This window comes from Salvelinus namaycush, chromosome 38 (assembly GCF_016432855.1).
Source record: "Salvelinus namaycush isolate Seneca chromosome 38, SaNama_1.0, whole genome shotgun sequence".
NCBI classification, from domain to species: domain Eukaryota; kingdom Metazoa; phylum Chordata; class Actinopteri; order Salmoniformes; family Salmonidae; genus Salvelinus; species Salvelinus namaycush.
In genome coordinates this window covers 5112534-5136071 of record NC_052344.1, presented here as the reverse complement: position 1 = coordinate 5136071, position 23538 = coordinate 5112534, and the positions used below count along the sequence as shown (strand labels likewise).

The 23538-nt window shown below is 40.1% G+C and overlaps 1 protein-coding gene across 2 annotated transcripts; it reads right to left on the bottom strand.

The window, feature by feature from the left end:
• Positions 1 to 6293: 6293 nt before the first annotated feature.
• LOC120031937 (cyclin-dependent kinase inhibitor 1-like) lies at positions 6294 to 17834 on the bottom strand. 2 transcript variants are annotated; one of them, XM_038977796.1, is made up of 3 exons: positions 17682 to 17834; positions 9170 to 9672; positions 6294 to 8522 (listed from the first exon to the last, which is right to left on the bottom strand). In XM_038977796.1, exons 1-3 carry the CDS (start codon positions 17801 to 17803, stop codon positions 8467 to 8469), a joined length of 681 nt encoding a protein of 226 aa, XP_038833724.1. In that variant the 5' UTR covers positions 17804 to 17834; the 3' UTR covers positions 6294 to 8466. The 2 variants fall into 2 exon arrangements, with proteins under 2 accessions (XP_038833724.1, XP_038833725.1); XM_038977797.1 differs by lacking the exon at positions 17682 to 17834 and adding an exon at positions 16963 to 17424.
• Between the last annotated feature and the right edge of the window lie 5704 nt (positions 17835 to 23538).

Genomic DNA, 23538 nt, shown 5'->3' with positions numbered 1-23538 from the left:
GCTGCCCTATAAAATTGTCTGCCCTATAGTGATCCACTGCTTTGCCAGCAAATCGTCTTGAGTGCGTCTCAATGAATTCAATAGAGTCAATCAATGTTGTTGCTTTCTCATACAGTCAAAGGTAGCTTTCGTCATTTCTCTTGCCCCTAAGAGATGACCGCACACACTCGACTGCAGCCTGCATACCAGAGACAGTCTGAGCTTTCTTCTGCAGTGAAATGTTTAGACATTCAAGCTCTCCAAGAACAGCAGAGGCAAGTGTGAGGCCCAACACAGTCTTGCCTTTGCTGAAGTGCTCGAACAAGCCACTGGCAGTTGAAGCTGTCTTGGATACAGTTTTTGCCATCTCCTCTAGGCTGCTTAGTACCCGCTCATGCTGTCCTAGCACAGCTCTAATAGCAGTATTCCGCACAGTCCACCTTGTTGGACATAGGGGTTTCAGGGTGGTCAGATTTGTATCTTTGGACGTGACAATTGATTCAAACATGCTCTTAAACTTTCCTGACTGGACATAGGGGACACCTAACTGATGGACCCAAGAAAGGGAATCCCGGATCAGTGGGGAGGCTGAGCAGCCAGCCTGTGTAATCAGATGTACTGTGTGCTCCACAATGTACATAGAGGGCTAATGGCTGCTGCCTCCTCACAATTGCCTGTGCACCTGTGTATTTTCCTGCCATGTTTGAGGCACCATCGTAACTCTGCCCACGTAAGCCAGACATGGGCAAATTGAGCCTCAACAACACATCAGTTGCCACTTTCACAATGCCCTTGCCTGTTGTGTCCGACACCCTGTATAGCCCAATAAACTCCTTGTGAGGGACAAGGTCATGGTCAACATAACGCAGACAGACACTCTTCTGTTCAGCACCAGAGACATCTTGAGTACCATCAACAATTACTGAAAATTGTACAATCGGAAGAGACCTAATCTCAGCTGCAATGGCTCGAATGACTGTATTGGCCATGATGTTCAGAATTTCATTCCGTGCTTTGGGGCCTTTGTACATCGTGGTACGCTCTGTTAACCACTGCAGTAAAATGGGATCATCCTCTTCTGCCCTAAGTTTCAAAAGCTGGTATAAATTCCCACTGTCATCCGTGTGGCCTCTAAAGGCTTGTCCCCGTCTTACTACATGCCGCACCGAACTAACAATTTTCATCAAGCAATGCCTTGCGTCCTCCTGCTGTTTACCCCACGCGCTGGATAACTGGACACTGATTGGATTTAGCTGGTGTGCTGTTACAGTTACAAAGTGGCGGTGGGTTTGGCAGTTTTGATGTGCAGTGAATTTTTCAATGGCTTTTCTCCAGTTCCTAAATCCTGCACTAATGAAGGCAGCATCTGCTCTTTGGCCAAAAGATGGCTGGCTTGAAAACCCTTGGCTACAGTGAAAACACAACACTCCTTTTATTGATGGATTATGATGTAGCCAGGGGAAATCGCGAAACCATCTCTCTTGAAACGTCAACACTCTGTTGGCAAGAGTTTGCGGTTCTATAAATTGTGGGTGTGGCTGATATGGTTTTGTGCCATCACTGAGGTAACTGGACAATGCTGTGCCACTGTCCCCTATACTGGTGCTGCTGGCAACAAGGGTGACACCTGGTCCTGCCGTGGCTGTGACATTGTTCTCTGAAGTCTCTCTCCCTGGCTCTTTCCCTTTCACCACCCTCACTGACTCACAGTCTGTCTCCTAGAAAAGAAATAAGGTGTTTGCCGTACACGTAACTACCGGTACCCAAAACTACACAATTAATCACAACAGCAATACCATTGCCTTAAACAAATCTTAGTTCAGTCACCAGTTTAAGTTGAGAGTGGGGGTATCCATGGCATTTTCCAATTATGTCCCTATTTTACAAAAAAAAAAATGGAGAACCTTTCATAATGTTGCCAAACAAAGACTCAACAAACTTACCTGAGACTCCCTGTCTCTGCCAGTCTGTCCCTGCATATCTGTCCCCAACTCTGTCTGTGTGCAATCTGTTGCCTGCTCTGCCTAATGACATCATTGTGAAACATTTCCATTAGCATTTCACTTCTTTCTTATGAACATTTTATCAACTAGTCTTATTAGGCTACTAGAGATATTAGGCTACTAGGGTTCTTACTTTGCGTTTTGGTGTACTGAAAAATACTCTGATGTCCGTCTTTTTTCTGCCATTTTTCTACCTGGCTGGCTGGCTACACACACACAGTGTGTAGGTTATTTACAGTAGGAGATGGGCTTCTATCATCTTATCTTCTATCATTCTATATGTGCTTCGATCTAAAAGGTAGCTAGCAAATGTGAAACCGATTGCAGTGACAAGAGTTGACAGCTGTATGAGTTCACCATTTACACAACATATGCTGCAACCTTTCGTAATTTTAATATAGTTTGTTTCATATTGGCTGGCTTCCAACAATAGCTGAATTTGCAAAGCTAGCGAGCACCAATTCCGTTTCTGTGGTGTTTGTTATAATCTTTGCTACCTGGTTAAATAAAGGTGAAATAAAATAAAAAAGTTCACTAGCGACAATTTAGCTTTTGCAACGAGACCATTAAATATATTTAAGACAATGGTAGAAGAGAGTGTAGTTCTGTTCAGTTTGGACTTGAAGCACTCCAGCTGCATGCTGATCTTGGAATAAACTGACGATAGCAAAGATTCCATCTTTGACGACGCCACATAAATGGAATAGGTACTAGCTAGCTTGATGGTTACTGTTTGCGTGCTAGCTCTGCAAATTCAGCTAGTGTGTGTGTGTGTGTGTGTGTGAACCCTGCCAACATAAAAAAAACATTGCTATGGCCGATTGACTAGATAAAACTCACGTCAGTTACGTGCATTGAGTGCCTTTCACACAGTAGATACGGTCTTTTACCTTGCCAGCTAAGGAACTGGCAGTGGATCAAACCATTGTGAGGAAAAGGGCGGGGGTCGCAATCTTTTGAAACTTAAAAACGCGCTATTAAGTGTCTATAATCAGCAGAAGTGCTTTCATTGCGTATTATTAATATTATTGAAATTACATAGTTATGTTTACAGTGATATATTGGGTATTATATATATTTATATATTATATTTACTGTAAATTACTAATGGGATAGATATCCTGTAGAGGTGTAGTGGATAAGTTCTGCTCAACCCTGTTGTAGATGTGTTACGTCACTTCAGAACCACCAGGAGGAGCCCTTAAGGCAAAAAATAATACCAGAAAAATGTGTAGAATTAGTAGGTCTAATAGAATTAGTAGACTTAATATGTGTAGAATTAGTAGGCCTAATGGGATTAGTAGACTTAATATGTGTAGAATTAGTAGGCCTAATGGGATTAGTAGACTTAATATGTGTAGAATTAGTAGGTCTAATATAATTAGTAGGTCTAATAGAATTAGTAGACTTAATATGTGTAGAATTAGTAGGTCTAATAGAATTAGTAGGTCTAATAGAATTAGTAGACTTAATATGTGTAGAATTAGTAGGTCTAATAGAATTAGTAGGCTTAATATAATCAGTGGGTCTAATAGAATTAGTAGGTCTAATAGAATTAGAAGACTTAATAGAATTAGTAGGTCTAATAGAATTAGTGGGTCTAATAGAATTAGTAGAATGTCAATGTGTAGAATTAGTAGGCCTAATATAATTAGTAGCCTTAATATGTGTAGAATTAGTAGGTCTAATAGAATTAGTAGGTCTAATAGAATTAGTAGAATGTCAATGTGTAGAATTAGTAGGCCTAATAGAATTAGTGGGTCTAATAGAATTAGTAGGTCCAATAGAATTAGTAAGCTTAATATAATTAGTAGACTTAATATGTGTAGAATTAGTAGGTCTAATAGAGTTAGTGGACTTAATATGTGTAGTATTAGTAGGTCTAATATAATTAGTATAATTAATATGTGTAGAATTAGTAGGTCTAATAGAATAGGTAGGTCTAATAGAATTAGTAGACTTAATATGTGTAGCATTAGTAGGTCTAATAGAATTAGTAGACTTAATATGTGTATAAGTAGTATGTCTAATAGAATTAGTAGGTCTAATAGAATTAGTAGGTCTAATAGAATTAGTAGACTTAATATGTGTATAATTAGTAGGCCTAATAGAATTAGTAGGCCTAATAGAATTAGTAGGTCTAATAGAATTAGTAGGCCTAATAGAATTAGTAGGTGTAATAGAATTAGTAGGTCTAATAGAATTAGTAGGCCTAATATGTGTTGAATTAGTAGGCCTAATAGAATTAGTAGGTCTAATAGAATTAGTAGACTTAATGTGTAGAATTAGTAGGTTTAATAGAATTAGTAGACTTAATATGTGTATAAGTAGTAGGTCTAATAGAATTAGTAGGTCTAATAGAATTAGTAGACTTAATATGTGTATAAGTAGTAGGTCTAATAGAATTAGTAGGTCTAATAGAATTAGTAGACTTAATATGTGTATAATTAGTAGGCCTAATAGAATTAGTAGATCTAATAGAATTAGTAGGCCTAATAGAATTAGTAGGTCTAATAGAATTAGTAGGCCTAATATGTGTTGAATTAGTAGGCCTAATAGAATTAGTAGGCCTAATATGTGTTGAATTAGTAGGTCTAATAGAATTAGTAGGCCTAATGTGTGTTGAATTAGTAGGTCTAATAGAATTAGTAGGTCTAATAGAATTAGTAGGTAGGTCTAATAGAATTAGTAGGTCTAATAGAATTAGTAGGCCTAATAGAATTAGTAGCCCTAATATGTGTTGAATTAGTAGGCCTAATATAATTAGTAGGCCTAATAGAATTAGTAGGCCTAATAGAATTAGTAGGTCTAATAGAATTAGTAGGCCTAATAGAATTAGTAGGCCTAATAGAATTAGTAGGTCTAATAGAATTAGTAGACCTAATATGTGTGGAATTAGTAGGCCTAATAGAATTAGTAGGCCTAATATGTGTTGAATTAGTAGGCCTAATAGAATTAGTAGGTCTAATAGAATTAGTAGGCCTAATATGTGTTGAATTAGTAGGCCTAATAGAATTAGTAGGTCTAATAGAATTAGTAGGCCTAATATGTGTTGAATTAGTAGGTCTAATAGAATTAGTAGGCCTAATATGTGTTGAATTAGTAGGTCTAATAGAATTAGTAGGCCTAATATGTGTTGAATTAGTAGGCCTAATAGAATTAGTAGGCCTAATATGTGTTGAATTAGTAGGCCTAATATGTGTTGAATTAGTAGGTCTAATAGAATTAGTAGGCCTAATATGTGTTGAATTAGTAGGTCTAATAGAATTAGTAGGCCTAATATGTGTTGAATTAGTAGGTCTAATAGAATTAGTAGGCCTAATATGTGTTGAATTAGTAGGCCTAATAGAATTAGTAGGCCTAATATGTGTTGAATTAGTAGGCCTAATATGTGTTGAATTAGTAGGTCTAATATGTGTTGAATTAGTAGGCCTAATATGTGTTGAATTAGTAGGCCTACTAGATTTTCCAGCTGTTGACACTGAAGATCATATGAATGTATAAGGACGTAGCAGATTGGTCTTCATTCATAGTCTAAGAAAACAATACGTTGTATTATATTTATATCATTTAATAATAATCGGAAACATACTGTAACAAATTAACATCAAAGTCAACAGTGCACCAAAAACCGGTCATTGAATCTTCCACAAAAATGTTCACAATTTCAACATTTGTCATTTTATTTTCAAACTATTACCAAATCAAAGTTAATATTCTGCTCCCATGTAATTACATTGTAGTACACTTTCAATACATTAACCATTATCTTATCAAAAACATATATGAGGATATTATTCATTCATGCATATAAGGCATGCAATACTATGTTTTGATATACCTGCGATAGACAGGTGAATTCGATTTAGAGCAAACTTTATGTTGCCACTGTGGGACACACTGGGCCAGGGGGGATGCAGGATGGAGCAGCCCAGTAGCCGTATACAAATCTATGATCATTAACTTATCACAGTTCGCTTGCAAAGGGAATTCTGGGAAAACCAGTACAGTCAGTAATATTAGGGCTGAGTATTGCCTTGTTTTAACACTGTTGTAATACCAAGAAAGCACCTAATATTTATTTATCATTTTGTGTCCGACCCAAACTATGATAGCCCATAGTCTGTGTCCCAGTTCAGCAGTGACGGTTTAGTTTTTCTAAACTCTTCCCCTTCCATGAGAGTAGCTCTATAAAATCAGAAATATAGAATTATCTTGTCAATGTTTTAGTGCAATACACATAATCAGTTAGTTTTACCAAAAGGGCATTTATAATTTTCCCCCTACAAAAACAAGATACATAGTTAAAAATAAGTTAACAGACTTTTAAAGTTTTATTTTGAACACATTAAAAGACAGGCGCATATAAACCAACATACATACAGACTCAAGTCCAAACACACACAAAAAAACACCATCAAATATTATTAAATAAAAACGGATAATCGATTCCATTTGTGAGGTGAAGTGTGTAAACGGAAAACAGAACGTTCTGTTGACATGACTCTCTACATTGGCAAGTCAAGAGGGCGGTGTTATAAGGACCTCTATGGTTCCAGACAAAAGCACTCTAGAACACAGGCCACTTGACTGGCTATAGAACCACTTTGATTGAGGGTCTCGGACATCATTCTGTTGCTGTCTATTAATAAAGTCCCTGCCCCCATCCTCCATTCTGTCTAGTTCTGGGAAACCAGTCAAAGCAAAGCAAGCCAGAGATAACAAAGCTCAGGACTCCCAGAGGACTTGAGTTTCCTCAGTCCTGCTTTGAGCTGGAATGGGTCCTATCACTCAGACACACTGACTCTTTTACCTGATGTGTAACTAAAGCCTATGGTCTGAACCCGCTTTCCCACTGAACTAGCTATGAACAGTAATACAAAATGAACTCCTGTAGTTTCCAACAAATATGTTGGAATTATTTGACATTTTTTATTTTGTATATCTTTTTTCTATTCTTTTCACTTTTTTTGTCAATCGTTCAATGAGGTAGGTAATCCAGATTATGTCTATTTGTTCGAACATGACACATTTAAGGAACGGCAATCCCTGTTGGACTGCTATTTTTGCCACCATTATTTACAGTATTGCGATGTGACTCTGGCTATGGAGAATGAATGGCATAAAGTTTGGAATGTAATGCCAATGGATAAATCTGTGATACTGCATATGAATCACAGGTTTATCTGAGATGTATTTGGAGATGCTTAAGGCATGTGGATTTCTATGTCCCTTGACTCAAGCCAACGCTTACGGATGACTCACAAATAATATATTTGTTCTTTTTTTTGGTCAACTGCCTCAGTTGTCACAACAGTCTACTATTTAGCACAGCAATGGAAATGTGTTGCAGCTGAGCTCCTCATAAAAATAATCATTTACTGACAAAACCTGGAATGTTCCATATGCATTAAGGATTAATGTACTTTTGTGAACTGCAACACCATTTAACTTCAATTCCAAACAATGTCAAAGCTACATTCCTTCATACAGAAAAGAGTTCAAAACCTAGAGGCTATCATTATACGAAGACAAGAGTAGAAAATGCAACATTGTTAAAAGGATTTAGCCAACAAAGCAAACATACAAGGTTTACCAAAAAGTTTCCAAGAATATGTTTTACTACCTTAAAATGATAAAGGGAGCTAAATAAAATAAAAACGATTTATTTTATTCAGTTGTGCACTGACATTTTTGACAAATTGTACAGAGACGGTGGTGCCAACGGTGAAGTGTATGTTAGCCGTAATAACAATATTTGACAATTAACTTAAGCTAATTTAAGCTCGTTTCCTACTGACACCAAATATCACTCTGTAATAATACTCACACCAAAAAGCTTAAGAATAAAACAATTACTGTAATAATAGACATTTATTGAGAAGTAATATTACTCAATAAGATGTATCATTATCATACCGATGCCTGATAGCCTAAGGGCTGGAACTTCACAGTTGACCTTTGCACCCTAGGCTAATCATGGTCGCGTTGCCAATTTGACCTGAGGTGACCCCGGGGCCTCTTACTCGCGTGGCTGATACTTTTACAGCCACGGTGAAACTGAAGACTACACGTGGAGTGAGGTCAGGAATAGTTGAACTACTTTTAGAGAAGCTGTTAGAGTGTGGGCCGAGGTGGTTGGGAGTTAAACACTATACCATGGGTACTGTTGGAAGAAATCTCTTACCACAGAGCCATTGAGGTTTTTTCCTGATGAGTGCATTGGAATTATTTCACAGTATAATCTAAAGCTTAGACAGTCATACAAGCTTAGAAAATATAGATGAAACACAGCTATATAAATATATATACAAACATCCATCCTTTCCACTTCCTTTTCCACTTCCTTTAAGACACGCTGTAGCTATGAGCTTTTCGACCGTCAGAGTCGCTACAGAAAGCTGCAGAAATGATATATCCATCTTAATGAGGTGATTTCCAAACGGAGCATGCCCACTGAATTGCACTCTTTTTTGGGCTGTGTTTACTGCAGAGAGGACTGTTTGTGGTGCATGGTCCTCTTCTTCACGACAAAGAATTCTGTGGATGACCAGCAGAGAGAGAGAGAGAGAACAGGTGTTAGTTCCCAGTCCCAGTAATGTTCTATCAGGGAAATAATATGCGCATCCCAAATGGCACCCTACAGTGCACTACTTTCAACCGGGGCCCATAGGGTCAAAAGTAGGGCACTTGATATAGGGGATAGGGTGCCATTTGGGACGCACACATCAAGGCTTATAACAGGGTTATATAAACTGTTTGGAGACATAGCACAGGTAACACAGTGTTGTTGCATGGCCTGTTCCTAACATAGTTCACATACAGTGCTTTTGGCAGCACACTGAGGTATTCACCGTTGTCACTCAACGGTTAATAAAAGGTTAATAACAGGTTAATAAAAAGGGTCTTCTGAAGTTCAAAACAACCTGCAAACGTATATTATCTCTCTTTAAATGAAGACCTCTGGGCTCATGGTTGCTATAATAATAATACAAAATATACAACTGTATTTATTGCTATTATTTATTTATTATCATCATAATTATAGTCAAGTTAACCTCTGGACTCACTATTTGTGTCAGAAAATGTGTATACTACTAACTCTCTATTGCTTTTTTCGTATGGCATTTGTATGAAGCCCAATAGAAGGAAAAAGGAGGGAGGAAAGCTCGTTCATTGACACTGACCCGTTATGGCGGCTTGTCTCCGTTTGACTGCTCCTGCCCTCGGGCTGGCCGTCTTCTTCTCTGGCCTATGGATCGTATAGCTCTCCCTGGTGGTCACCTCCAGGTACTCCTCACCACAGCTGGACGACCCTGGAGACGATGCCCGCGCCAACCGGACATTCTCTCTCTCCGCCCTCTGCCCGTCGATGCCAATCACCGGCTTCCTCAACACACAGTTGCGGTAGAACGCCGGCACATCCTGGCATTTCATCTCCTTCCACTCCACGCTGGCGCCCTTGGCGGCCGGCTGGCCGGTGTTGAAGTCAAAGTCCCAGCGCTTGTTGGCCGACTCCACGCTCATACCCAGGTGCCTCTGGAAGTCCTGTTGCAGCTGCTCGTGGTCCACAGGCCCAAACAGGTTCCTCCTCACCGGGCCCTGGGCCCTGCGCTTCAGCTCCTCCACACTCCGACAGACCAGCATGGCCCCGTCAGATGATAATGATGATGATGTCATCTTAATGTCCCTGAGAGAGAAAGGGAGAGGGTTAGAGGTGAGGTGTCTGTTTTTTCTATGAGGTGTGACCCAGGTCACTATTGGTGTGGTCTAGGTTTAGGCTACGCACAAACACACACACACACTCATACCAACACACACTAAATACACAGAACGCCTGTTCTGTTCAGCGTTTGACCTTTTGGGACATCGTTGAGTTTTATGTTATCAAACACACATGCCCTACCTCCCCCACATTCAACTCTGGACCTTGAAGACAGTTCCACTGCATTTTTTCATTCTTTCCCCCTAATCAGGGATTGATTTAGACTTTGGACACCAAGTGTGTGCAATTAATTATCAGGTAGAACAGAAAACCAGCAGGCTCCGGACCTCGTAGGGTAAGAGTTGAGTACCCCTGCCCTTAGTAATTAACCATACGGTAAGAGACCACACACACCAAATAAATCTCCAACATCCACAGAATCAGAATAGAAGAACACCTGAAGTATGTAAAAATGAACCTGCTCCACTTGCTCTGGTCTCTGCTCTGGCTGCCAGAGGTGAGAGGTCAGGAGGAAAGGTCACATGGTGCGGACCGGGAAACGTATGGAGAATGTTTCACCTCATGTGAGAATGTTTTATGTGCTCTTCTAGTCACCCCATGTAATTGCAGGGATACATTCTGAACTTCAGGAATGTTACACTTTTTTGTAGTTACCTATTTACAACCGTCCAAAACTAGTGTTATAAATTAACACCTTTTTTGTTGTTGTGACATGCAAACATTCTACCCACGGAAACCTGGCCCTGTATCCGCAAAGCCTCTCAGAGTAGGAATGCTGATCTAGGATCAGTTTTGTCTTTTAGATCATAATGTATAAGATTATATGGACAGATCCTAGATCAGCACTCCTACTCTGAGACTCATTGTGGATACGGGCCATGATCAGCTTTTTGTTCAAATGTTCAGTCACATAATTCCCCACAGCAATTATATTCAAAAAGTGACAGCAAGTAAAACATTATACAGCCTACATTACGACTTCCAAAGTCGAGAAAATATTCATTAATATTCAATAGATCACATGTAACAGTCTGACTTCCTGAAATAAATACCTGTTAGGTTGGTCAGAGTTGCCTTGCTGAGTCTATCCTAGGTCTATAATGACAAAGACCCTCAAAAGTTCCCTTTCCTGAAACATCTAGATCTTTTTTTCGTATTATTTTGCCTCCTTGAAATACAGTTTTACCCGCCAGAGTGCAACAGTCAGTTACCTACTATCAGCATCAGTGAATGGGAAGGAACCACACTAACAAAGGTGCGTCAGACAGGCAGTGAACCATTTCTGCGCCTTTGCTAATCCAAAAAATCATTACACGGTGGGATTGAGCAAACTTTACAGCGTCTGGGATGCGACTATTAAAACGTCTGGCTTAAAATGCCAGCCCCCTCGTACAAAGAAACGGGCTTGAGTAAAATAAACCATTATTCCACATTGAGAACATTAGGTTTTATGGATCAGATGGACAACCTTTTAGGACGTTCATCTATAAAGAAAACTCAAAGAAACAGCCACATTGAAAATAAAACAAACCAAAAAATAAATAATAATAAATGTTTGAATCAAATTTTGGGATGTTATACTTTGAGAGACGCATACAATATGCTGGGTTGCTTGGATGACTCAACTGCTGGTTTGCACCCATTCGGTCACTTAGTTGGGTTGTTTTCTTTAATAACTGATGGGTTATTGATGCTGGGTTGTTTTCTTTAATAACTGATGGGTTATTGATGCTGGGTTGTTTTCTTTAATAACTGATGGGTTATTGATGCTGGGTTGTTTTCTTTAATAACTGATGGGTTATTGATGCTGGGTTGTTTTCTTTAATAACTGATGGGTTATTGATGCTGGGTTGTTTTCTTTAATAACTGATGGGTTATTGATGCTGGGTTGTTTTCTTTAATAACTGATGGGTTATTGATGCTGGGTTGTTTTCTTTAATAAATGATGGGTTATTGATGCTGGGTTGTTTTCTTTAATAACTGATGGGTTATTGATGCTGGGTTGTTTTCTTTAATAACTGATGGGTTATTGATGCTGGGTTGTTTTCTTTAATAACTGATGGGTTATTGATGCTGGGTTGTTTTCTTTAATAACTGATGGGTTATTGATGCTGGGTTGTTTTCTTTAATAACTGATGGGTTATTGATGCTGGGTTGTTTTCTTTAATAACTGATGGGTTATTGATGCTGGGTTGTTTTCTTTAATAACTGATGGGTTATTGATGCTGGGTTGTTTTCTTTAATAACTGATGCGTTATTGATGCTGGGTTGTTTTCTTTAATAACTGATGCGTTATTGATGCTGGGTTGTTTTCTTTAATAACTGATGCGTTATTGATGCTGGGTTGTTTTCTTTAATAACTGATGGGTTATTGATGCTGGGTTGTTTTCTTTAATAACTGATGGGTTATTGATGCTGGGTTGTTTTCTTTAATAACTGATGGGTTATTGATGCTGGGTTGTTTTCTTTAATAACTGATGGGTTATTGATGCTGGGTTGTTTTCTTTAATAACTGATGGGTTATTGATGCTGGGTTGTTTTCTTTAATAACTGATGGGTTATTGATGCTGGGTTGTTTTCTTTAATAACTGATGGGTTATTGATGCTGGGTTGTTTTCTTTAATAACTGATGGGTTATTGATGCTGGGTTGTTTTCTTTAATAACTGATGGGTTATTGATGCTGGGTTGTTGTCTTTAATAACTGATGGGTTATTGATGCTGGGTTGTTGATACCGGGTTATTGGTGGCATGTAGCCTAGTGGTTAGAGCGTTGAACTAGTAACCGAAAGGTTGCAAGATCAAATCCCCGAGCTGACAAGGTAAAAATCTGTTGTTCTGCCCCTGAACAAGGTAGTTAACCAACTGTTCCTGGCCGTCATTGAAAATAAGAATTTGTTCTTAACTGACTTGCCTAGTTAAATAAAGGTAAAAAAAATAACATAACATTGAAGCTGAGTTGTTGAGATATGACCCAGAGGGTCAGATCAGAAGACTGGAGGCATGGCTTAGTAAGGGCGCTGCTCTAAGACAGTCGGTCACCCATGAGAGTAAATGTCATTCCGGTTAATCTGTTCTGTTGTTTTGTTATTAGGGGTGTGAACGTTAACACGTTTAAATTAAATTGGGATCTTTAACATTCAGAAAAATCCCTACATGAAAAACAACGGTTTTCGTTTTTTTCCCCCTACAAAATTTAAATCACTGTGTAGTTATCCCAAAACATATTATTTTCCATGTTATTGACATCTAGACGATAGGCAATTAAGGCCTGGGGAAAGTTATGTCATTTAAATAAAACCAGAGAGGAAGACGTTGGTGAATTTGCAAGGCATGCACGACAAGACATTGCGAGATACAGATTACCAAGAAATATACGCACATATCTGCCTGCCCCCTCCTTTCTCTCCCTCGCGCTCCACCAATGATGAGAGTTTGTGTTCAGTCTCTGGTTTGTTGCATGTAGAATATCGTAGCCTATTCATTGATGATAAGCCCTGCTTTACTGAAGTTGCAGCTTTTGATTGCCGATAGATAGGCCGAGTGCACAGTTCGGAATCTGTCTGCATGGCGGCCGACCCGTCTACCTCCGTCCTTCACTAGCTCACTATGAAAGACGGAAGTATTTGCGTTCTCTGATGTACGGCAAAAATCAGTCTCCTCTAGAGGTCGACCTCTAGTCTCCTCCATTCCAAAATTACCAAATCTTATGAGTCAAATATTGCACTCAGAAATGGGAGTCAACGTGCAAGGAGTGGAGGAATATATTAATTTGGAGTCGACTCTCCACCCCTATGTCATCGTCGTTAAGAGTTGGTAAAATGGCAGAGAAAGGCAAGCGACAGCAGTGAAGTCCTGTATGGCAATCCTTTGAGAAGTTAAATGAGAAGGAAATGCTAACTTTGTGAAGTGGAATTGAGGTACAGTAATGGAGGTACAGGTGTAATCAGTGGTGACCCGTGTTTCAGGGCAGAGCCCCACCTGTTTTGAGACCCTCGTTTTTTGTTAAAAAAAAAAAGATATATATATATATTAATATTTGGGGGGGGAACTCTTGCCTGTTTTGCATGTTATTTTGGTATTAATACGTATTTGCAAACAATGTACAAATATATATATATAATAAAGCCGCATACAAACATGGTCTCTTTTTTGTTTTCTTGAGTAAGGCAGCTCCAAAATGCAGGTGTTTCAGCCTAGCTCATTGCTTTCTGTGGTGGCGGGGCTGGCCAGCAGAAAATAGGAGCATTGCGCTGTGATTGGCTCAGTGTTCTGTCACTCATGGGAACCTTACGCAATTCCCAAGCTTAAGTCCTTAGAAAAGGTAGACATCAACATTTCAGCCCTTTGGGTCCTGCCATAGAGTTATATTACAAGTGCCCTTCCAAGAAGGCTCAAGGTCTTTGGCCACAGAAATGACATCAAATCACGTTATATGTACAGTAGCTTTGATTGGACTGATCATGTCAACATCTTACTTTCACAATCTTAGCTAGCGGTCATCATCATGAATCAAGTCGACAATCTACTGGCAAATCCTTTTTAATCCTTGTCATTTGAAGAGAAATAATGAAGAGAAACTATAGATAAAACATACCGGTGCTTATCGGCCATTGGATATAAACTTACACAACAATTTGGAGATCGCAAATTCAACAATGAGTGGTTTGTAAGGAATCGGTGACAGTGGCTAACTGCAAGCATTGCAACTGGGAAGTCTGGAATAAACAGCTCAAACTGGGAAAATGCATTTTGAATGTTCATTCAACTCGCAAATGATAAATTCAGCATCTTTCACAATGATGACAAAATTTGCCCACGAAGAACTGCCGTGCCACTTTCCTGTTCAAGCACATCACAACAACGTGAGTCCAAAAATGTATTTTGCTGCTGCATAAATGATGTAATATGCCAGAGAGATATGTATCCTGTAGAGAAGAAAATAATACTAAGTGTATGTTGTGTAGTAAGCTGTTAGTAGCCCATGTGACTCACCCTAATAATTTGGTCTATTTTCACCAACGCGGTATTGTAAACACATCATTCCTGGCCAGTGTGTGCTTGTTTCCTAACTTTTTTTGTACAGCTTTGACAGTGCTACTGATAGTAGTGGTGACGCTTGGCTTGCACGTGCAAATTCAGCACACACAACATTCTATATAATTGTGTTATTTGATGTGTCAAATGGAAAGCTTATTTAATGCGTCATATAAATAGTGTTATACCACGTGTATCTTTTTTGACATGCAAAGACCCAAACAGCGTTCAATGTGCCTTACCTTAATAATTTGGTCTATTTTTTTACCTATTTTCTACCTCTTATTTTTACCTCTTAATTTCGCCTACTTTTCTAACTTGGTGGTGCACATGTAGCCTATAACCTGTTTTAGAGAAATGTAATCATTGAATATTGTAAGAGCTTTTATTGTCTGTTTATATGCCCCCTTTATTTATCCTACGGTTCTGACTTGTTGTACACTGTAAGAACAGCCCTTGTTCTGAACTCTGTCGCCGTACATTTGAAAAGTGCTGAACAAATAGTTATATTGACTACGTCCGTCGTCGCTCCCTCATCAATGTCTTAATCGAAATTACGGATTGCATCTCATCCGCTTGTCGTCCCCTTATGCCATAGTTTGTACATCTCAATTGTCAGTAGAAATCACATTTGTTTAAGCAAGTCAGCCATCCCAAATCTTTTTTTACGCCACCAAGATTTACATGCTAAAATCGCCACTGGGTGGAATGCTTAACCACCTGATAAGGCAACCCCGTGAGACCCCAAATAGTTGTTTGCAGCAGTGCGTCTGCATTATGAATTCAAGTAGATTTTTATGAATTTGTCATAGTGTTTTAACGGAAAACTGATTTAAAAAAAATTGAGGTTTAAACATTAAGAAATGTTTACTATTTGTCACATCCCTAACGGTTAACACATTTTAAGGTTGAACACTGACACTTTTATAGCTTTAACGAGGCTTACACAACTGTATGAGTTCCTCAAGAGCCTATGTATATCCAAATGTTGGGACAGTTAACACTTTGTTACAATATGGAAATAATAATGTTACTCATTTTATATAAAAATATGTAATGTGCAAAAAATATTCTAGGAACATTTTATTTTGCACTGTGCAAACTTAACATCATGATCAAGAATGACACTTAAGTCTCTGATGTGGCCAAAAGTAACTATCTGAAAGCCACGCCCCTTACAGGAAACCCCTCCTGAAAATAACATTGTAAAAAAAGACCGAGTTGCTGGGTCAACCCAGCATGAAAGTAAATAAAAACATGATTGATGGTTAAATTAACCCATGTTGGGGTAATCCCAACAACCCAACATGTTGGGTTATTCAAGAAAGATTTCAGCATGTCCAATATTTACCTTGTGCTGAGTTACCAAAGAACACAAATTGTGTTGTTTTTAAACCAGCATTTTTTTGAGTGTAAGAATCTTGAGGAAAACAGGGGCGAGAGCCAGGGAATTGATGGGGTTAAAACAAATGTACATTATATTCGTTGCTCTCTAGCTATAGATATTGAATAACTTACATAAAGCATAATCATAAAGTGTATAGTAGGCCTAGTAGGATATAGGTTAGTCCTACTATGCCATAGATGCCCATACCCTACACTGCGTTCATGACGCAGTTTGAGAATATTCTTATTAGCCTGTTCAGTGAATAAAACATATTTTCAAAGTGGTTTGAAAACAAGTTTTACGTAAAATCCTTTGATTGAAATAAGTATTCTTTCCGATAACATATTTTTATGAAAATAAAAACATTATCCTAAACGAATATAAACTGTCATTCCCTCAACCGCAACAGCTCAACTCTTCCGAGTGAAAGTTGTTTGCGTCGAAAAAGTGGGCGCGGTAACTAGATCATTTACAACTCTCTGGAATCCCCAGACCTACACAAACATTCTCAACCTCCGATTATAATTATGTCCAACTTCTCCAAATAGGCGATAAGATGAGAAAAAGTTTGAAACACATTTTAAGAGTATAGCACCCGATATCATTGCCAGATGTTAAAATAGATTCAAATTAGCATTATTGAAGATAACACAGCAGAAGTATTCATCACAGATGACGCAGTTACATTCGCATACTACATGAGATGTTGATCAATGAGATGCAACAGAAAAAAATACACATTGACAATAAAAACCCGAACAGCACAGATTTGCCTCTGCAAAGTCTGAATAAGAAAACTTCTCAAATGCTGCCAATATGTGACTTCTCTTACCAGCAGTGTCCAATGATGCACTCAAATATGAAATAATGTTGCGATTCCTGATGTTGTGGGTCAAAAAATGACGCGCCTCACCGAAGTATAGACTGATGCTCTTCACTGTCCACGATGAACTAATTTAACTTTAAAATCTCCCAGTTATTGCGCTCCCTTGTCCCCTTATGTGACTTGTTTGTTCCTACAAGGCAATGGGACGTCCTACCGCCACAGAAGACTTAATCACGTGATAATCATCATAACAATCGGGGTTTTGGAGCTGGACCATTGAGCTGGACAATGCCCAAGGAAAACACCTTGATGTAATCAGTCATTCCTGATGTCTTCAAATAAATGTCAACAAATGACACAAAGGGTTGGTACATGTGTGCACCCTGGCCTTGCATTCTTCAATGCACTTAGAATTTTAAAAAAGGTGCTATCTAGAACCGAAAATGGTTATTCGACTGTCCCCATATGAGAACCCTTTGAAGAACCCTTTTTGGTTCCATGTAGAACCCTTTCCACACACAGAGGGTTCTACTTGGAACCCAAAATAGTTATACCTGGATCCAAAAAGGGTTATCCTATGGGGACAGCCAAATAACCGTTACGGAACCCTTTTTTCTAAGAGTGTAGTCTAATGCAAAATCTGGCATGCAATAAAAATAACCTTGGTATAGACTACTTTCTTGAAATCAAGAAATGTTTTATGAGTTTTTCAATAGATTTCCTACCTCGTTTTCATCATAAGAAAGTTTTGAAGTTCAGTGGTAAGATTCGAACTGCGCGCAAAGACTTGTTGCACTGTGCCAGAGTTACACTCTCTAGGTAAAATATCTCGGCACGTAGGACCCATTTTCCCTGCTCTTTTGAATGTGACACATTCTTATGTTGGCATTGCGTCACGTTTTGCAAAGGCTCAGTTCCAAGACCATAAGTCACGTTGAATTTCAACGTGATCTAGTCAACCCTCTACTCCATTTTGTATTTTTTTCCCCCGCAGTTTATATAACCTACGTTTCATTTGATACAGTCATCTCCCGCTCGAAAAGTTCTCAATGGGATTTACTAGGCACAAAATGTTTTTTGTTGTTGCTTTGCGCCGTTTTCTAAAAGTTTGACCTATATTTGAGACAGTCAGATTACTATTTAGAAGAGTATGTTACAGATCAAGCATAAGGCCCATGTTAGTTTATTATGTTCGTCTAGTTAGTCTATTGGGCTATCTATTAGTATTAGTCCTAATTAACAGTAATTAATTATTCTAACTAACATGAATTACAATGTTAGTGTCAATAAACTAATATTTAATGAAAATGTATTAAAACATGTACAAAGCTTTATTAATACACTATTATAGTAGGCCCACATTTGGACAACAACAAGGCTGCGTTTACACAGGCAGCCAATTCTGATCTTTTTTTCACTAATTGGTCTTTTGACCAATCAAATCAGCTCTGAAAAAGAGCTGATGTGAAAAGACCTGATGTGATTGGTCAAAAGACCAATTCATGGAAAAATATCAGATTTAGACTGCCTGTGTAAACTGCAGCTGAAGTGTCATATTATTATTGATGATTTATGTCTTGTTATACCTTTTAATTTATGTGTTTAGTATCCACTCTCACAGAGAGGGTTAAATTATGTCAATAAAATAAAAAAAAATATATACCTTTTTGTTCTATATATATTAATTTGTTCTAATTAATGCGCTATCTTCAGCCTATAAACATTTCAGAGGTGTTGGGTTAAATGCGGAAGACACATTTCAGTTGAATGCATTTAGTTGTACAACTGACTAGGTATCCCCCTTTCCCTTTCAACACATATCTCCTACATATGATACATAAGCCTACATAAAGTACATTTAATGAACTAACCTGGTTTATAGCCTGCATAATTAATAGATATAGCTAGTTGTCCTTGTATAGGCTACTTACATCTCTGTCCAATCCTTTTTTTAAATCCCATAAACGTTATGTTTGTGATTCAAGGCTAATCTGTCGATAAGAGTGACATGTAGCCTAAGCTACACAGTCCAGTTTTAAAGTAATGTATATGGTGTCACTATTAAAGTAATTTCTCCTTCCTTGTTCCTTTATTACATACCAGTGGATCCCCTTCCTCATAGGTCCTTTCTCCTCTTTCAGTTATTACATAGGTTCTGTCATTCTTACACGGCTGTGGGGTGACGTCATAGGGACTGTTTGTTCAGGGGCCAACACCCAACACCACTCCTCAGTCTGAGCTGAGGTTGTTCCAGGTTTCCAGAACAACGGCTATTGCTATTTATACACATCAGCTGATGTAATGTATACGACATACAGGATCACTTTCCCACTGAATTGTATATTGGCATCCCAAACATGCCAACTAGAGGTCACTTTTGAACATTTGACTCAGAAGTTGATTGTACTGCATTGTACTCTACTTAACTTAACGTAGGCCTACTATACGTTCTGGAGCTTTGATGCCGACTTTTCTGGTGGTACTATTATCATAACACAGCTGGCCTTCTACCCTCTTCACCTATCTCTCCATCTCTCCCCTCTCTCTCTCCCCCCGAGACGAGTTTAAAACACAGATAAGCATGATCTGTAGAACTGGCAAGGATGTGTTTGAAATATAGTCTTTGGTTAGAGTGCATTTTGTTAGTTGCACATTATAAAATAAGGGTTAGGCAGGATTCTTCCAGAAGAGAATGACTGGGCGTCTCCATTTGATTCCAACTCATTTCATGGCGACTATTGTCTTATGACAGAGTAATGGGTTGACTCACTCAATGACTGTTCCCGCTGTTGAGAATGTGCCCACGACAGTGCCCGTGACTCTCTGAATTCAGCTGGTACCATTAAGAACGAATCAGTCTGTGTTCATAGCAGGGTTGGGCTCAATTAGAATTAAAGGCAGTCAATTCCGGAAGCAAACTGAAATTAAAATTAAATGATTGAGAAAGGGGCACCTATTTTTGATGGCTTATTAATTAACTGAAAAGGAGAAGTTATTCATGTCAAAAGTTTGAACATTTTGGGAATTCAAATTCAATTGGAATTGAGCCCAACCCTGGTGCATAGCAGGTTGTATACATTGTAATGTTTGGCTTATCATCAGCAGACCATGAAGCTCCTCAGTGTTTGTGGGAAATGTGTCCCTCCATTGTTTTCCCTCGACCCTGTCCTTATTTACTGAACGTCTATTGTTCTCCAGGCCAGTCTTTAATCCTCCTGTCTGTCTACAATAGAATTGAACCTTAATGTTTGCTGATTCCTCTGTTCACAGTACAGTATTGCTAAGGACGGCACATTAGCACAGTGACCCATATTGTCTACAGAGTACAGTCCCTTTAGAAACACACTTAGCACAACAGCCAATACCCTAACTGGCACAAAGTACATTGTATTATATGACTGAGTAGGCCCTATTTTGTATTGTGTTGGATCATAATAATATAATCTAAAAATAGCTATCATTGGTTTGACATGGAAGATGTTTGAGAACGATCTCATAAATATGTATTGGTCTTGTTAAAACACGACAGAAATCAGTAACTTTTCTGCTATCACTACCAGAATATCCCACACCGAATCCTGTTGGTCAAACTCAGGACGTACCACACCTTTCTAAAAGGAAAAGAAAGGGAGAAATCTTGTCAATGGGCTTCTGGGTGTGAGGAAGCACTGATATGAAATACTTGCAGGCTTATACGCCCCAAGGTGGTAAATGTGCACAGAGCGTAGGAGGCACTGCAGAGGACACAGTTCACAGTTTCATGTCTACAGGAAGTCTATAGTAAGAGGATGTGGAGAACCACAGAGAGAAGGACCTCAGTTCACAGGTGTAGGGGGTTTCACATGCCCTTCTGACAGAATGAACCAAGGCTCACAGATACTACAGAAAGTATCCGTTTATACGCTCATGGAGACCATAAAGTATGTCCCACAAGCTAGTATCACAAGCACATGGGGTTTCATTAGTTGGTTGTCAACAATTCAGGACACCCCATAATACTAAAATGGTTCATCACACTATTTTCAGGAAATTCTCAAGATTCTCCTAGAAATGAGGACATTCACTGTCTTTGCTGGCTCTTGTGTGGTCCTGATAGTGATACCACATCATCAGACTTTGGCTACAGGGAAAGAAGGGGGGCAGGCTGTCAGATTCCAGTAGTGACATGCCTGCTTCTACCGTCGATTAATTGAAAACATAGGAGTACTAAAAGACTACTACCTCCCATTTTCTGTCTCCCTAAGGCTCAATATCAAAATTCAGCCACATAGTATATATTGCAACCCAAGCTGTGCAGAGCAATAATGGTATGGCAATAACAAGCAGCAAACCATGACGGACCCCCCACACCTCTAATCTCCCCCATGCTTGAGTAAAGGAGGGGAAAGGAGGTGTCAGTAGGGGAATAGTAGTCCTCCAGCTGTAGGAGTAACAGGTGGGTGAGGAGGGGAGAGGGGGACTTGGTTCAATTTCATGGGGGGTGAGTGGTGAATGCAAAGCGGTGGTGGGGATTGGTGGGGGTGTAGGGGGGTAGGTTGGAGAGGGAGAGAGTGCAGCAGCTGGATATTGTCAGGGGTGCACTGGGGGAGTAAACATTTCAGGGTGAACTGGTTTAAGATGAACTGTGCCTGGGGATGCCAGGCCTGGTGCTTGTTTTTGGGGAGCTAGCAGGACTGTTTTTGGGGGAGTTAGCAGGACTGTTTTTGGGGAGCTAGCATGACTGTTTTTGGGGAGCTAGCAGGACTGTTTTTTGGGGAGCTAGCAGGACTGTTTTTTGGGGAGCTAGCAGGACTGTTTTTTGGGGAGCTAGCAGGACTGTTTTTTGAGGGGGCTAGCAGGACTGTTTTTGGGGAGCTAGCAGGACTGTTGTTTGGGGAGCTAGCAGGACTGTTTTTTGGGGAGCTAGCAGGACTGTTTTTTGGAGAGCTAGCAGGACTGTTTTGGGGGAGCTAGCAGGACTGTTTTTGGGGAACTAGCAGGACTGTTTTGGGGGAGCTAGTAGGACTGTTTTTTGGGGAGCTAGCAGGACTGTTTTTGGGGGAGCTAGCAGGACTGTTTTGGGGGGGGGCTAGCAGGACTGTTTTTTGGGGAGCTAGCAGGACTGTTTTGGGGGAACTAGCAGGACTGTTTTGGGGAGCTAGCAGGACTGTTTTTGGGGAGCTAGCAGGACTGTTTTTGGGGGAGTTAGCGGGACTGTTTTTTGGGGAGCTAGCAGGACTGTTTTTTGGGGAGCTAGCAGGACTGTTTTTTGGGGAGCTAGCAGGACTGTTTTTGGGGAGCTAGCAGGACTGTTTTTGGGGGGGCTAGCAGGACTGTTTTGGGGGAGCTAGCAGGACTGTTTTGGGGAGCTAGCAGGACTGTTTTTGGGGAGTTAGCAGGACTGTTTTTGAGGAGCTAGCAGGACTGTTTTTGGGGGGGCTAGCAGGACTGTATTTGGGGGAGGCTAGCTGGACTGTTTTTTGGGGAGCTAGCAGGGCTGTTTTTGGGGAGCTAGCAGGACTGTTTTTGGGGAGCTAGCAGGACTGTTTTGGGGGGGGCTAGCATGACTGTTTTTGGGGGAGTTAGCAGGACTCCTTTTTGGGGGGGCTAGCAGGACTGTTTTTGGGGGAGGCTAGCTGGACTGTTTTTTGGGGAGCTAGCAGGGCTGTTTTTGGGGAGCTAGCAGGACTGTTTTTGGGGAGCTAGCAGGACTGTTTTGGGGGGGATAGCATGACTGTTTTTGGGGGAGTTAGCAGGACTCCTTTTTGGGGAGCTAGCAGGACTGTTTTTGGGGGAGTTAGCAGGACTCTTTTTTGGGGAGCTAGCAGGACTGTTTTTTGGGGAGCTAGCAGAACTGTTTTTTGGGGAGCTAGCAGGACTTTTTTGGGGAGCTAGCAGGAGTGTTTTTGGGGAGCTAGCAGGACTGTTTTTGGGGAGCTAGCAGGACTGTTTTTGGGGGGGGCTAGAAGGACTGTTTTTGGGGGGGCTAGCAGGACTGTTTTGGGGGAGGCTAGCAGGACTGTTTTGGGGAGTGAGCAGGACTATTTTGGGGGAGTTAGCAGGACTGTTTTTTGGGGCGCTAGCAGGACTGTTTTTGGGGGAGGCTAGCAGGACTGTTTTGGGGAGCTAGCAGGACTATTTTGGGGGAGTTAGCAGGACTGTTTTTTGTGGCGCTAGCAGGACTGTTTTTGGGGGAGGCTAGCAGGACTGTTTTGGGGAGCTAGCAGGACTATTTTGGGGGAGTTAGCAGGACTGTTTTTTGGGGCGCTAGCAGGACTGTTTTTGGGGGAGGCTAGCAGGACTGTTTTTTGGGGAGCTAGCAGGACTGTTTTTTGGGAGCTAGCAGGACTGTTTTTGGGGGAGTTAGCGGGACTCTTTTTTGGGGAAATAGCAGGACTGTTTTTGGGGAGCTAGCAGGACTGTTTTTGGGGAGCTAGCAGGACTGTTTTTTGGGGGGGCTAGCAGGACTGTTTTGGGGGAGCTAGCAGGACTGTTTTGGGGGAATTAGCAGGACTGTTTTTTGGGGAGCTAGCAGGATTGTTTTTTGGGGAGCTAGCAGGACTGTTTTTGGGGAGCTAGCAGGACTGTTTTTGGGGGGGCTAG

Coding starts and splice junctions, on each gene's coding strand:
- LOC120031937 (XM_038977796.1), bottom strand. CDS start 17,803: ATGGGTCCTACGTGCCGAGATATTTTACCTAGAGAGTGTAACTCTGGC. Junction 9,673..17,681: donor TTTCTTATGATGAAAACGAG/GTAGGAAATCTA, acceptor TTTCTCTCTCAG/GGACATTAAGATGACATCAT. Junction 8,523..9,169: donor GAGACAAGCCGCCATAACGG/GTCAGTGTCAAT, acceptor GGTCATCCACAG/AATTCTTTGTCGTGAAGAAG.